This window comes from Bactrocera neohumeralis, chromosome 6, assembly GCF_024586455.1.
Source record: "Bactrocera neohumeralis isolate Rockhampton chromosome 6, APGP_CSIRO_Bneo_wtdbg2-racon-allhic-juicebox.fasta_v2, whole genome shotgun sequence".
Taxonomy (NCBI): domain Eukaryota; kingdom Metazoa; phylum Arthropoda; class Insecta; order Diptera; family Tephritidae; genus Bactrocera; species Bactrocera neohumeralis.
Window position 1 is genome coordinate 53818629 of NC_065923.1, and position 16128 is coordinate 53834756.

At 38.9% G+C, this 16128-nt stretch overlaps 1 protein-coding gene across 2 annotated transcripts in view; it reads right to left on the reverse strand.

Annotated features, from left to right (window-relative positions):
* Positions 1–1616: 1616 nt before the first annotated feature.
* Positions 1617–16128, reverse strand: part of LOC126762275 (protein naked cuticle) — a 162789-nt gene continuing 148277 nt past the window's right edge. For both annotated transcript variants that reach the window (XM_050478926.1, XM_050478925.1), the window contains 3 exons: positions 10204–11148; positions 7420–7754; positions 1617–5765 (listed from right to left, as the gene is read on the reverse strand). In XM_050478926.1, the coding sequence (XP_050334883.1) occupies positions 4043–5765; positions 7420–7754; positions 10204–11148 (3003 nt within the window). In that variant the 3' untranslated portion in view covers positions 1617–4042. The remainder of the gene's footprint in view (positions 5766–7419; positions 7755–10203; positions 11149–16128) is intronic.

Below are 16128 nucleotides of genomic sequence, written 5' to 3' on the forward strand. Positions count from 1 at the left end.
AAACGATTCTTTTACATATGACTCAAGTAGCTCGCGTCTTCCGGTCTTAAACCAAGTATCCTCTGGATAACCAAAAAACATCCGTTTGAAGGCGAGCTAAAGTGAGAAGGCGAAACATCCCTCCCCGGGGTTGTGCGCTGAGTTTGGGACCCGCCACGTAAGAAATACCCCCAATGGAAAGGACGCGCCGATGGAAGAGAAGGACGATATGGTCAATAATATCTTCTATAAGCGCTTGGAGCGCACCTATGATGTTAAAATCGTGCTTGGCAACTTTAACGCCAGGGTGGGCAAAGAAGTTATCTTTGGCAGAACGGTCCGTAAATTCAGCATCCATGATGAGACATCCCCAAATGGGTTGAGGGTAGTCGACTTCGATTTTCTACTCGACTTGCAATCCTCTGAGAGCACTCATCAGCAACTCGGTATATGGGAACTGTGGGTGACATTTCAAGTTCCTTACGAACAGCTGCAAATGAAATCATTGGTTTTCGCAAAAGACAAAATAACAGTGTCCCAGTGGAGAGAAAACAGACTGTCTACCTCGCAACATTACAATCGACCACAATGCGCGCGGGATGGGATAGATACCAAGAGTTGAAAGGGGAAGCGAGACGCATTTACAGACAGAATAAGAGAAAGACTGAAATGCGTCAGTACGAAGAGCGATGTATTACTGGCCGAGCAATTCAAATAGGGTGGCGAATCGTCAATTTTAAAACCGCTTTCGACAGCCCTAAAAGGAGTTGCCTCTATGCCGCTATGTTTGAACTTGGTATCCTCGCAAAGCTAATACAGCTGTGTAAGCTGACGTAGAGCAATACCAAAACCTCCGTCAGGGTCGGGAAAAACCTCTTCGAGCCGTTCAATACCAAACGAGGTTTCTGAAAAGAGTCGTCTATCGTGCGACTTATTCAATCTACTCCTGGAGAAAAAAATCGAGCTGCAGACCCGAATAGAGAAGGACAATCTTCTATAAGAGTGTACAGCTGCTGCTGATATTGATATCATTGGATTCAACAACCGCGCCGTTAGTTCTGCATTCTCCAGAATGGATAAGGAAGCAAAGCAAATGGGTCTGGCAATGAACGAGGACAAGATGAAATATCGCCTGTTATCAAACAAAAAGTCGTCGCACTCGCAGCGACTAGGCTCCTACGTCACTGTTGACAGTCATAACTTCGAAATTGTAGATAATTTCTTCTATCTTGAAACCAGAATTAACACCAAAATCAACGTCAGCCCCGAAATCCAAGGCAGAATTAATCTTTGCCAATAGGTGCTACTTCGGACTGAGTAAGCAATTGAGAAGTAAAGTCCTCTCTCGACGAACAAAGACCAAACTCTATAAGTCACTCATTATTGGCACCAAACAGCGAAAAGGAAAAATAACTGACGCGCTGTTGTAAACTCGGCTATAACCGCGTAAGCGGTGGCCACGCCAATAAAGAAGAAGAAGATTAATATGATACTATTTGAAAACTCTCTATTATTCTGTAACAGTTGTAGTTAAAATAAATAAATGAAACATTTTTGTAGTTTTTTTTCTCACAATTCATTCAATAATTTATTGTATGTATTTCCATTGATACATATTTAAAAAAAATTCTCATTTTTTCAATAAATTCATAAATGGAAATCAGTCTTTTTCTATGTGTTTTAAGAAAAAATAATATAAAGGCATATATATAGTAGATGTATATATTAACAGAGTTGAACATATGTATCAGTAATTGTATGTATATGCGTAAAAATATATAATTTATATATAATAAATACATTGCTACAGTTATATTGAAGTATATTTAGAGAAAAATTGGCTATTAATAAAAAATAATAAATTCAGCGGTGATTGGTTGACGTAATACGAAGGTGGCACTGAAACTTAGCGCTAAAGTTTTGATTATACATAAGTATGTATGTGTATACCCGCTGTACTGTAAGAGTCAGTTGAAATTCTTTGCAAGCACTAAGCTTAAAGTAATCAAACTTTTTTACTGAAACGCGCAAAGCAATTGGTTGCCACATGGATTTAGCAAAGTAATTATAAGTATGTAAATATATTGTAATTTTTCAACTGCGTTAGCTTATGTACATATATTCATATGTATGTAACTGTTCTAGTGCTTTCTAGATTTCGGTTTTTTATTTGCTAATCAAGTACTATGAAACAATTTCAACTAGTTTTCGTTTTGTATGTTTTTTATGCAAGCGAAACATTTATATTATATTTGTTTGTATGTATGTATAAGAATTTGTATATGCATGTTTTTGTTTTTGTTTTACATATTTGTATTTTAGTTATATATACTTATTTGTCAGCAACATGAGCTTTTACCGTAACTTCGCACATTCAATCGGATAGTTGAATTAAATTTTTTAATGTTTTAGTATATTAAATATTATATAATAATTATACAATATATGAAATATTTTATAAATAATTTATACAGTTACATTAGTGTTTTTTACATTTGTATTTGTTACATGTATATATGTATAAATTTTTTTAGTGTTTGCTTGTGTGAGTGTTTGTTCATTATTTGTATGTATTTGTTGCTATCAATTCATTATGCATTTATTTTGTGCGCAATTGTGCTTTAGTTCGATTAATAAACTATTTTATTTGTATTTGCTTAGTTTTTAATTCTTAGCCTTTGTGATATAGTCCTCAGTGCTGCACGTAAATTCCTTAAATTTCCCAAGTACATATTTACAACAACAATAGTGTAGTTGTCTAGTTTATTTTAGCAATAAATAACATTTCTATTTAATTTATAATTACAGCTACAATAGTTACACATTTTTCATTTGTTATTTTTGTTTTTGTAAGCAACTGCCTTAATGATCAATATCCTTTTGTAGAAAATAATTTTTTTGTTTTGTATCTTTTGTTGTGTGGTTTCGAAAGCTTTTAACCAATGCTCGCAAATTCGAAAGAATCGAAATTTTTAATGAAAAACCTAAATAAAACTTTTAAAATCATGCAAAAGCTCGCAGTGTTGTGATTATATTATTATTATCATTAAATATCGGTAAATTATTGGTTTTTGCTATAAAAGCAACGCAATTTATTCTTACTACAGTGTTGTGCGCAAATTCATCGTCATCATTTGGTATCATTAACACTCAAAAGTATGCAATACAAATTTTGAAATGTTAATTACGATTTTAAGCATAAATTACCTAAACACAAATAAATTTAATTTTGGATCAAATATCATAAAATAAATCATAATTGAAAAAAAAGTTAAAGGCTACAATAAAAATCGTGACAAACGTGTTAAAAAGAGTGATAATAAAAAAATTTTGAATTTTTGCTTCAATTAATTTCAATTTAAATGCTGAAGTATAACTGAGCAAGAAAAACATTCGTTAAAGTATTTTCAAAAATTGTCAATTATTACGAATATTCAAAAAAGCTTTAAAAATTTTGCAGTGAAACTTGAAATTAAAAGATATAAGGCAGCTAAAATTTTGCCTAATTCTGCAGGGTAAATATTTTTCACAGCTTTCTAAAACTCAAAATTGGTTGCCAGCGTATTAACAGTGAAAACTAAAATATTTTAATGTTAAAATTTTGCACGATACTGTATGACAAAGTTTTTAAAGTGTTTTTGTGAACAAAAAATTTTGTAATTTCTGTAAGGTGTTGTTAATTAAGTAGTTAGCTAAGCCTTTTTCTTGTTGTAATGCACCCTCAATTTGCTGCGTTTAAAACAAATCCACTTTCGGCAGCCAACTTTGCGTCCCTACAGCATAAGCATTACATTTATAGCATACTTTTAGGCCTTTAAGCTTCGCATTTAACAGCAAGGCTAGTTGTGAGAAATTCGCTAAAGAATACTTGATAACATTCATATATATTACAGCTAAGCAACACTTAAACGCTGATTTGTTTTCTTATTATTTCTTATATACATATATTTTGTTTGTATACTATACTGTTTTAGTCTACCGCTGGTGGCTCAGTCAATGAGCCTAATCTCACTTATGTTTCTTGTTAATTTTTCTTAAATAAATTTATTTTAGTATTTCTCTTTTATTCGTCTTTTTCCTCAAAGTGATGATAGTGATGGTGTATGTGCTCGTGCACATAGCGGTGTATCAGCGACGATGCGCCGCCACTCGTATTGGCCGCGCTCGCACTGCCGCTCTCTTCGGTCTCTGCCTCCTCTTCATCCTCCACACCTTCCTCCGCATCCAACTCCTCGACTTCAGCCGCATCGCTTACGCGCAATGTCACATCCCGATCATCCACCGCGCTCTCCACAGCTTCAACAGCCACCAATTCAGTCTCATCGGTTATGTCCACCAATTTGGCGGTTGCTACATTGCTGTCTTGATTGACTGGCTCCACCGCAGCGTTAGCCGCTGCATTTGACTTCGGCGTTGAGTTTGCGGCAGCTTTGCAGGACGCGTAAAAGAGCGCCGTAGGCGCCTCGTTCACCGCCTCGTCGTCGGTAGTGGTCGGCGCGATGAGGTTCTCACATTCTGCCGGATCGCCGTGTATCGGTATGAGCGCTGCGTAGGTGCCTATGCTCGTATTCGAGCTGCTCGACTGCATGCCATTAGGCGCGCATGCGCTTTTGGACTGCGCTGTGGGCGTGTTGCCAGCGGTCGGCGTGCGCAGCTTGTGTGCGGACTTGTGCTTGCGCCGCTGCACATTTTCGCGTTGGTTGTGCGTGCTCAGCGCGCTCTCTTGCAGCTTCTCGCTCAGCTTGGCGTACAGCGCATTATCGGCATACTTCGTGGCGCTGTCCTTGCGCTGATGTTTGGCGCTATTGTTCTTCAGCCACTTCTCAATGTGCTCTACGGGGGAGTTGTGAGCCAGCGGCGCGTCGCCGAGACTCAGAGCCGCCAGCTTATTGGCGCATTGTTGGTGTACTTGCTGATTGTGGCCACCATGTCCATGTGCATGGCTGTGGTGCGCATTGGAAGATGACAGCCGCTGATAGCCGCTGTACTGTGGTGAATTATGTGCGGTGAGGCTGTGCAGCGGTGTATGTTGTTGTGAGTATGAGCCGCTGCGCAGTATTTTGCTGGTTTTGATCTGGTGCGTGGTGGAGTTGAGGAAGACCTTTGCGGGCGTGCTCTGGCTGCTAGGAACTGCGTTCATTATGGGTTGTACTGTTGCGATTAGTTGTTGTTGATTACTGTGTTGATCGTGGCTGACAATTTGTGGCACGAATGTGGTGGCCGTTAAGGCGCCGACGTTGCCACTTGTTGTCAGCGGTGGCGAGTGACTGGTGCCGCCACCGCAAATGGTGGCATGTAGAAAAGAATCGTAGCCACACAAATTCAGTTTGCCGTGTACACCATGTTGCATGCCACTTTGTGCGGCGAGCACAGCGGGATTAATGGCCATTTGTTGATGGTAGATGGGTATATGTGGCTGAGGATGGTATTGTGTGGTGTTGGTGTTGTTGGTGGTGCTGATGTCGTGTAAATTTAACTCGCTGCTGTTGTTGTTCGTGTGATTGCTGCTGTGACTGTGACTGCTGCTGTTGCTGTGGCTGTGGCTGTTGTTGGGGCTGTGATGATGACGATGGTGATGGTTGTTGTTGTTGCTGCTGTGATTGTTGTTGCTGCTGTTGGTGTGGTTGATAATGGCATTGCTGTGGTTCGCAATTAAGGTTGGTATTTTCGACACAGTATTTGAGCGCTGTTGCTGTTGCTGTTGTTGCTGCAGCTGCTGCTGACTGTGAGGCGGTTGATGTTGAAGTTGTGGTTGCCTTATAGGACTCACATTTGCTTGAGGTTTTCTGAAAGTGCCAATAAAACATAACACAAATGAGTAAGTGCACGTGAAAGGGGGCATTAAGGGGGATAATTAATAATCTCGTATTCGAAGATTCTCAGTTAGTGCGTGCAGTTGTTTTGATTTGAGACTAGGGCGTTAGCGTTAGTATGGAGGAAGTTTATATTTACATAAAGTACATTTTATCCTCGCATTGAAGGTAAAAGTTGTGATGCGATCTTTGGACATTAAAAACGTGTGGCTTTCATTATGGGAGCTGTGGACTTTTAAAGATTTTTTAGCTAATTTTTGCAATAGAGTCAGTATTAAGGGAAGAAACTTCAGAAATCGTCAGAAGAATCAATCAATAACCAGAAATATTGTACAAAAATGATTTGCCGCCAATATATATCTAAACACGACTTCCAAAGTACTGGCAGATATTCCCCTCCTACTACCTTTTGAAGGCATTTTTTTGCTGAAGTGCTGATCGGCCGATTGACTACTCAATTTAAATGAAGTAGACAAACTACTACAAACCTTCGTCTGGTACTTTATGATCTCGAAATCGAACCGAAATCTATAATTTTGTAACATAATGCTACCTCCCCTTAGCAGACTGTTTCAATCCAATTTCAGTCATAAAATCCGCTAGTCACTCGGATTGGCTTTTAACATCACTTTATTGAATGATTGACACAAAGACCTGCAGAATATAGGCCAAGTGATAAAACTTCCCAAAAGAAGTTTACTAATTTCTAATTTATTTAAAATTTAAAGCTTTAAAATTACACAATCTATAAGAGGAAATTTTTAATACTCATTCTGCGATGTTGTCACTTTTCGCAGTCACAAAGGACTATATAAGCTCAACCAATAGTAAGATTTCTAAGCTCCAATTATATACTTATACTAATTAAAAGCTACACAATCTGTAGAGGTAATTTTTAATCTTTAAGCTGCTGCGTTGCCACATTTCACCATAAGGAAAAATAGTTCAACAATCAAAATTAGAAGCTCCAAATAAGCTAAGCTTTTATAATTTGGGGATAATATTTGGTATTATTTTGCAATATTGCCAAACTTCCCTTTATTAAGAAGATGTTGGAGAAGGTCAAGCATAGAATAAGATATCTAAGCTTTTATTATAAGTACTCTTAAATTTTCTCTCTGCAGCGTTGTCACATTTCACTGTAATACTTGTTAGACTCACAAAGGATGCATGCAACAGCAAAATATTGATTATGCAATTAGATATCAAGTATACAACAACAAATATATCAAACATTAAAAAGTAGGTGAAATAAAGGCATCGTAAAAAATAAAAGTACAAAGCAAATAATAAAATGCAAAATGCAAATCAACGCTTAACGGTGTTCATTAGATGCGAAAAAAGCGAGGAATTTGCTTTGTTCTCTGTACTACGTCCTTTTGAATACGAAATCAGGCGGATTGAAATCAGAAATATAAAAATTGTGATTGCTATGAGGGCATTTGTTGTTGTTGTTTGTGAATTTTTTCTTACAATAGCCAGAATATTGCATATACGGATGTGTGTGTGTGTGTATATATACATATTTTTTGTGGGTTTTGTTCTGCAGGCAAGTGCTTGTGTGGGTATGTATATATGTACATATGTATATAATAGAGGGCCACCCTTCCCAGCAGCCGGTGCTTACCCGCTCATCTGAAAACACAAACGATTCTTCTCCATGCTTTCCCGTATAATGCTCATCAAGTCGTTGCGATTCAATGCGGTCTTCCAGCACTCAGCAGAGTTGCGCTGCCGTTGAGCCAGAGCGGACGAGGCGGCGGCGCCGGCGGTAGTTGCGTTCTTCTGTGGATTACGTAGCTGAACGCCATCGACAACATCACCTAATTGCTGCTGCTGCTGCTGCTGAGACTGTTCTAGTTTGCTTTGCTGTTGTTGTTGTTGTATGTGCCGATTGTACCAACAGGCCTCGCTGCCGACCGAGAGGCTGCGCTGCCGTGTTTCGTGGCAATGGTCCTGAAACTGCCGTTTTTTTATTGCCGCCGGTTTGTTGGTGGTTGTTGGTTGTTAGTGATGGTAGCGGTGGTGGTTGTGATGCATGTTGAGTGCATGAATGGATGAATGGCATGATGTTCACGAGTTGCAGATGAATGAAATGCAATAACGGTAAAGATGATGATGATTGTAATGTAATGTTAAGCAGTTGTTGGTATTGAGATAGTAGTGGTTGTAGTTGCGGTAATATTTGTTGTTTTCGTTGTTGTTGTTGTCATCGTCATTGTGATGAAAATGCAACGAAAAATAGAAAAAACAAAAATAAATAAAACGAAATTAAAATTTAATATACATACATACATAATTGAAGAATTGAAAAGTGCATAAAGAAAACACAAAAATTAAACGTAAAAATAAAAGGAAAACATATTTACTAGAGATATACACTTATTATTTAATATTGTGAATCATTAATTTCAGACTTCATTTTCTGAAAGCAAGCAAAAATAAGTTTAGCTGACATAATGTACTTCAAACTATGTGTTAAAGTAGCCTAGGTCGACTTAAACTGCCGAAAACACTTCGATTTCTAGACTAGATTTACGTTTAAAATCGAATTAACCATTTTAACCGAAGTCGACTTATGCTATTTTATCGTTTAACCACAGGTCCGAACATATTCGTATTAAATATTATTTAATTGCTAATATGACTGAAAATAACTGTACTACATGCCCTTTTGGGCCTTACTAAGGCGTACAATGTAATTACTCTCTAGTTATTGGGCTAAAAGAAATCATAAACCAAGTTCAGGATGGTCACTACTTGTATTTGTGGTAACCACAGAAAGAATTTGGTTGCAAGACCTTAAAATGTAGGGTAAGTTCCAGTATATTCATCGTACTTAGCAGATTTGATACCCAAAAACTATTCCAAGAGTAAAGCCTTATTTTACTTTAAAAAGTTCGTTCCTTGTTAGATCTCAGCCTATTTAGTATACCTATTCAAAATTTATGTTGGAATTTTTAATTGTAAGATATTTCAAACCCCAAGTCCATTTGTTCACTTAAAGTTCAGTCTATAACCGGCATGTATGAATTATTTAGGAATACTCCTTACTCTAGTCTAAATTGTCTACAGATTCATAGCTTCCACAGTTTATAGTTCGTAATAACCTGTTGTTATGTTCTTCAAGGGATTCACATTAAGTCAGATTTTGGGAACTCATGCGCAGTTTAAGCCCTCACTTTTACATAATTTATGATTCGCTGCTTTCTAGTGAGCTAGCTGTGGTTCTGTTATTGTCGGTAAGCCATAGACCGGAAATAATCCCAAAAATGCCACGTTCATCAAGCTTTATATTGATATTACCTATAGGTCCATACTACAGAGAAATATGATACTACGAAAAGTCCACATGATGGGAAAGAGCACTTTAAAAGCTACATGTCTTCGTAAAGCTTTAAAGTTTTAAAACTATTTCTGCGTTTAAAAGCTTTAAGCTTTAAATTTTGCTAGCGATCATCAAACATTAAATAAAAAACAAAACTTAGCGCTTATGCGGAAGCGTTAGTCTCTCCACAAGAGAAAAAGTGTAGGACCAAAGTTTGAGGGAATTTTCCATACATCTAGAACAAAATAAAGTTTCATATTAAACCATATGACTTAGGGAAGCATTTTTAACTTAAGGTTGAAATTGTCTCCAACAACGGAACTATTACAGCCAATGGCTACATTATTGTCATACAGGACTATTTGTAGTCTTTGTTGGAGAGTGTGGTACGCCGTTTGATTAGTCCCCCCTCTTAAATTTACAGAAAAAATAAAATAGCACTGAAGACGTTCGAGATGCACTGAGTTTTTTATGTATTTATGGTTGTCTCCCACATTTTTGTAACGTTGCCATGTAAGAATTTTAGTTTAAACGAAGTTAAAAAACAAATGTTACTCATACGTCATGTCGCACAAAAATATTTTTTTCATATTTTGTCTTATTATAACTTCTACTTGTATTAGTACTTAACTATTTTCCTAAAAATTAGTCGATTTCTGCATTTTACTATTATTTAAATAATTTTAGAGATTCTCTTGGTTTATTTCTTACAGTCTACTTTATTCTTAACTAAATATTTAGCTTATCAAACAACTGACCACTGCGGTATAATCTATATGACTTCATTGCTCAAAAGTCAAACATGTCAGTCGCTGAAAAATACTATTTCTGCATGCAACACAAGCAATTAATTAGTAATAAATACAAAAATCAAACAATGAGCATGCTTACTTATATTCTAGTAAGAAACTTTTGCAAATAAATATTAAATTAGGATATGTTGGCATTGAGACTTTGTGGCAACAACAAAGCAAATATGCTGAATTGATAATCAACTCTGCGTGATTAAATTTCGTTTGCACAGTTACTGCCACATATTCTCATGCACACATAGTTTCCACATATCCATATGCCGTTAATTACCTTTTGTTTTCGCGCCTTACGCAGCATTTTGACGCGCGTCGACGCCTGTCGCATGTACACATCCGTCGACGAGCGCACATAGCCCGCAGGTGTAATCGGTGCGCTCGTCACTGTCGGCTCACAGCCGCGGCAGTCTTCGATTTTCAGCCGCGCATCCTTAGTGCTGCAACATTTCAGATTCACTGACGTCATATTCTCATAGAGACTCTCGTGCGGACAGTTTGCGGCAGACGCGTCGATGTGTGGTGGCGTGTGTTGCTGTTGTGGCGCTGCCGCATTGCCCGTTTCCTGCGGCTGCTGTTGCTGATACAACATTTGCTGTTGCTCCGCCACTGCGGCGGAGGCCTTCATTTTATTGAACTTGCTGCCGCTGGAATGACCTTTTGACTTGCCACCCACACCCACACCCGCCACCACTGGCGCACCCACGCCACTGACCGCCAATGCGCCACTTGTCGTTGTGGCAGGAGCATTGGTCGCGGCTGCTGCTTCCTTTTCCTTGTCACTGTTACTGTCATCGTCCTCATCATCCGATTTAATTAGTTTGCGCGGCCGATAGCGGTGCTGCCGACGTGTGTGGCCGTGTCCGTGACCGGCGTTTGACTTTGTCGCGGCGTCCAACATGCCGGCACCAGCGCCGTTAGCAGTTTTCTTCAACTTACCGCCGCCGCCACCACCCGCGCCTCCACCGCCAGCTGCAGCGGCGGCCGCGGCTGATTTTGATTTGCCCTCGGGGCTGACAGTGAGACGGACGTTGATTGTTTTGCTGCCGCAGTGTGGCACCACCACGGACTTGCCGATCGACTCGTATATCGTGTAGACGATGCCGACAATGTCATCCTTTGTGATTTTGCCGTGATGGCCGTCGAGGTCGTAGAAGGTGAAGGAGAACTGCAGCGGCTGTGTGGACTTGCCACCCTCAACGGAAACGTCGCAAGTGAACTCCTATGCACAAATTGGAGGGGAGAAAAGAAAAAAGAAAAAACATAAATGCCGTTAGTTTATATGTTGCTTGCAGACACGAATAGATAACTAGAAAAGTTCTGAGTTGTCGTAAATATTGAATTGCGCTGACATGTTTAAAAATACTGTCTAGCATTTATGATTTGCCTGCCTCTTCAAGTTTTCATTGAGGCTGACGCAGATTTTTTTACCTCTTTACAGCTTGAGTGCTCGCAAACACACAGACATATTCATATTTTCCCCCACTCGTGCGCGCAATGTTTAGTCTAGGCCTTCAGCCTGCCATTTTGCGTTTGCTTGTCTTGCAATTTCGTGCTCCAATAAATCCCGTTACGCCACTTGCAATATTTTTGCTTAAAAATTTAGCCAATATAGGACAGTACGTGCGGAATCGCTGAATAATATGTAAATATATATGGGAAACGATTTGTAAAAATTTGGAAGAAGTCTGGTTCGTATTCACCATTGAAATGCATTACATTGTCGAGTGAAAAGGGGAAGCAAAAATTTTTGGCAATTAGCCATTTGCATTTCAACAAAATTAATGGAAATTGCGTAGAAGAAATCTGAGTTCGAATGTGAAATGTTTATGGCGGAAAATTGGGCTAAATTGGAATCTGTATGACGAGCGCCAAATTTATAGAGTAATTAGTCAAATATGCGAGTATTTTCTATGTGCATGTTTAGAAAAAAATTCCAAAAAGTTATTAAAGTAAAATTAAAATTTACTACTTGGAAAGTTGTGTAAGGACTGTAGGGGTCTTTGCTCTCTGTGCGAACAAAAGTGGTGTGATGACAGGTTCTTAAGTAATGAAATAAGTTTCGAGTTTAGAGAGGATGCACAGGTAGTAGTTGTTGTAAGTATCCAGTTGTGTAAATCCGGTATTTTACCATATAAAGCTTTTTAGAGAGATAAGTCGGAAGTAAAAATAGCCACAAATACATTTACTTATCCATTAGATCGGAAGCAAAGATCAGAAACGAGGCTAGGAGAAATTCCACCAATACAAACTTGGATCTCTACAGGCATGAAGGATTAAAAAGGGCGTTACTGTATTTACGAATGCTCTAAATATAGCCCTTCACTAGGCATGCCCTACGGTTGGGTCTAGCAGGCGCAAAGTTCGGCAATGCTTCAACTGGGCCAAGCTAGCAGAAAGCAAGGACTGTTGGAACGAATATAAAGATCTTCTAAGGCACTGTAAGAAGTTGGTGCGCAGGACAAAGCGAGAATCCAGGAACAACTTTTTAGGTGGCGAGACTTAGGAAACTACTATCCAAAAGCCCCGCCTCGGCCGGTCTAACTCGCAAAAATAGTCAGCGTGCACTTTGAACACTGTAAGGACGAGATAAGTCCTAGCTACGAAGGGAGTAGTGCAGTAAACGTTCCCGGACACATCTTTACGAAGAATAAAAAAGAATGGGCGCAAAGGCGAAGGGCAAATCTGTAGAGACTGCACTCCATAGACTGGTATTTAATATCGAAAGGGCTCTTGAATATGAGGAATACGCTCTTGGATCATTCCTGAACATTTCTGGAACGTTCAACAACGTCTCTACGGAATCTATTCCGAACAGTATCCGATCAATCGGTTTTGATTTTGCTGTACAACGCTGGATCAAAAGTCGCAAGGTGGAGTGCTATCTCCGCTTCTGTGGACATCAGTGGTGAAAAAGCTACTAAGGAACTTGGAAGGCAAGCTTCCTCATGTACAAAAGATAGGTCAGAAGTAAAATTCCTATTGGCACTCGATAGAAGAGACTGTAGGAACATGATGGGAATACTAACTGGTCATTGTCTGGTGGCGACTCACGCCCGCAGGATGGAGCTGATAGAACGAGAAGACTGCAGGAAATGTATAGTGCAGGGCACCAGGGGAACAATGTATTTGTCCCGCATTGGCAAGATTACGCTGTAAACAACTGGGATCCCCACGGTATGATACACTGGAGGAGGTATCGATAGTGAGACCGCAGAATCTGTTAAAATTCGCGTCAAGAGCAGGCATACAAAACGATGACTACTCTTGGACTAAGCAACTGAACTCAATCTGGTATCGCAAAGGACCAAACTGGTATATGCGTGGCTCATTGGCTTACCAGATTAACCTAACCTAACCTAAATATAGCCATGGCTGTCTGTTGATTAATTTCTGACTCCATAAACAAAATCAACGATCAAATCAAACCAAAAAATATTTACAAGAATGTGCTCCTCCGTTCCTAAGACGATCGATTCTCTAAACCTACTTTTTATTCAGTAAAGCACTTTCAACACAGCAACATTTCTAAAAGCAACAACAATATCTAAATTTTGGCTAAGCAAAATTTTGCCACCAAAAAGTCTATAACTCGTGAAACCACTTGAGCATCTAAGTAAGACACTTCTTCAACATTAAACGGTACTTTGAAGTAAGCAGACCACTGAAATAGTGAGGTTATGATCGACGAAGAGTCTGAGCTTGAGGAATTTCGTTTCTCTGGTAAAAGCTTGTGAGGCGTCAGTTGAGAAGAGGACTAAAATGTTTTATTTCATAAAGTCACATTTTTTAAGAAAGCAAATATATACATATATAGCTCTGGTTAACATGAAGCATTGATTAAAAAAGTAAAACTCTCTGGTATCTATGTGTGTACCCAACTCTTTTCGGATCCCATCGAGTTCCACAATATTGTAGCGTTTTAACCAACAAGTTTTCTGGACTTCCAAGTCCTTCCTTCCTATTCACTAACAATTGATTTGATATAACAAAATGTTCACAGTTACATATTCCTCACAATAACAAAAATCGTTTAATGTTGCAAAGTGCAGCCGAAACCCACGAAATCTTTTAATCGTTCCACAAAATTGCAAAATTTATTTATTTTCCGACAGTGGAAGCACACATGGAGCTTGATTTAGTGCCGCTTTCAGAAACCGTTTTTGTTTTGAATTTCCACTTTTTTTATTGAAATCTCGCAAATACGCGTTGCGCCGTAACGTTGGATTTTGCACTAAGAGCGCGCAGTGGGGACGCATTGCGGGAAGTGTGGCCAAGTGTTGGTGAGCGGGTGGCAGGGTGTTGATGTAAACAACCAGCTTCCATAGATATACAGCGGGAAAATAGCGCTGAATTTGATTTGTTTACGAAAACATCGAAAGCCACTTCTGCAGTGAGAGCTTACGGTACTCACGAGCCAAATCCAATCAAATCCGAAATCCGTTTATTTTGTTTCGATTGCAGTCGGAGCGCTTGGCTTGCAGAATTGTGTAGAGATTTATTTGTTATTTGTGCAAACATGTGCAATTAGCAAGAAAACAAAATTCACATCATCTGTTGCATGAAGGCGTAGTTACGTCAAACCAAATCGCTGGAGCTTGCAAAGGGGAGAATAGCACATAGTATATGTATATAGTATAGTGTTGAAGACTACAGGAATTCTCAAAATTAAGACAAATTTTAAGATCAATAAAAGCTAAGGGCTTCTGTAGTTGCCCGCTTTTGCTCAGAGTATTCTGCATTACACGTTAGGACGCATCTATTTATGTAACCGGACCCAAGTTTATTTCTGCCAAAGGACACTAAGTCATTTGGAGAATGGTTTACACAGTTCACAGTACACACAACAAGAATAATAACAATATGTCAAATGATGATATGAGAAGTTCGAAAGGATCAATTGTGTTTGGCGATAGTGAACTTCAATTCTCGACTGCAGACCAAAATATACTCCAAATAGTATTTCTTTGTGAGCACTGACTCCACCTCAGATTTCAAGGCTGAAATTGTGATCGGGGTTGGTATTAGAGGCAACATAGAATAACTTAAAATTAATATTTGCAGTTGTCAATATTTCGTAATTTTCTCTTGAGCTATTAGATGTTGTACTGCGGACAACCCAATGGATGCAGTCCACAAAAATTTTAGACTATAAGCGAAGTTTAAAAGAGGTTGCATAATAAAATAACTAGCTAGTCGTTCAGGCTTATCGCTAATGAACTTTTTTATTAGGTTATTCCTTAAGGGTAAAATTTTGAAGAGGAATCCAGTGTCTTTCAAGGATTAAATAAATTTATACGCGAAGAAATGCTGGAATGCAAATCTCATACGAGTTCTAAGCACAAAATAAACTCCTCTAATAGAAGCTGGAAAAGAGACTGTATTTATTCCCGTTAATTACCGAGATACTCATCAGCCAAGCGTCATGTTTTAAATGCTAAATTAAGTACCAGGAAAATTTCAAACGCGCAAAAGTTATTGCCAAATAAAAAATCAAGCAATAAATAAAATCCGAGAACAAATGGCTCACGGAAATAGCAGCAAATTCAGAAGAAATGATATGCTGATAATAGAAAAGAATACGTAAGCGTCAACGGAAATTACTATCACTTTAAACTGAGCGGAAGTTGAGGACCACATACAGCTTCGAGAAGCTTGGTGATGGCGAAGGAGTGGCGCTGGAGCTGCCAAATGAATTAAAGGCGAGCGCGTGCGATAATCTACTGAAGGTATTTCGGAAATTATTACGCCACGTTGACTTTTATGACATTACACACGACTTAATGTCATTTAGGTAATTGTGGCGCCTAATGCTTATAACACACGACAATATATATATAATATGTACATATGTATATGAGTTTCTTATTGTTCACAAACACGCCCACACACAGATAATTTATGCTAAACGCAGACAGCAGCAAAAGCAACTGAGCGCATGGTAAGGATGAGCGCCGCTATGTAGTGCTTGGCCTTAATGCCGGGCCACGCATGAAATTTCCTCACTCCGCTAACCTCTTTAGTAGGTGGGAGTAGTAAGAGGAAGACGGACGTGCGGTGGTAGAGGCGAAAACATATTTCACGCACGGTTGCAACAGGCAAATGGCATGAAAGCGAAAACAAGAAACACTACCCAGTCCAAACTAGAAGTAAGGTGGTCCGATGTTACATACAGTTATGTGAAAAATAATAAGGACAGGGA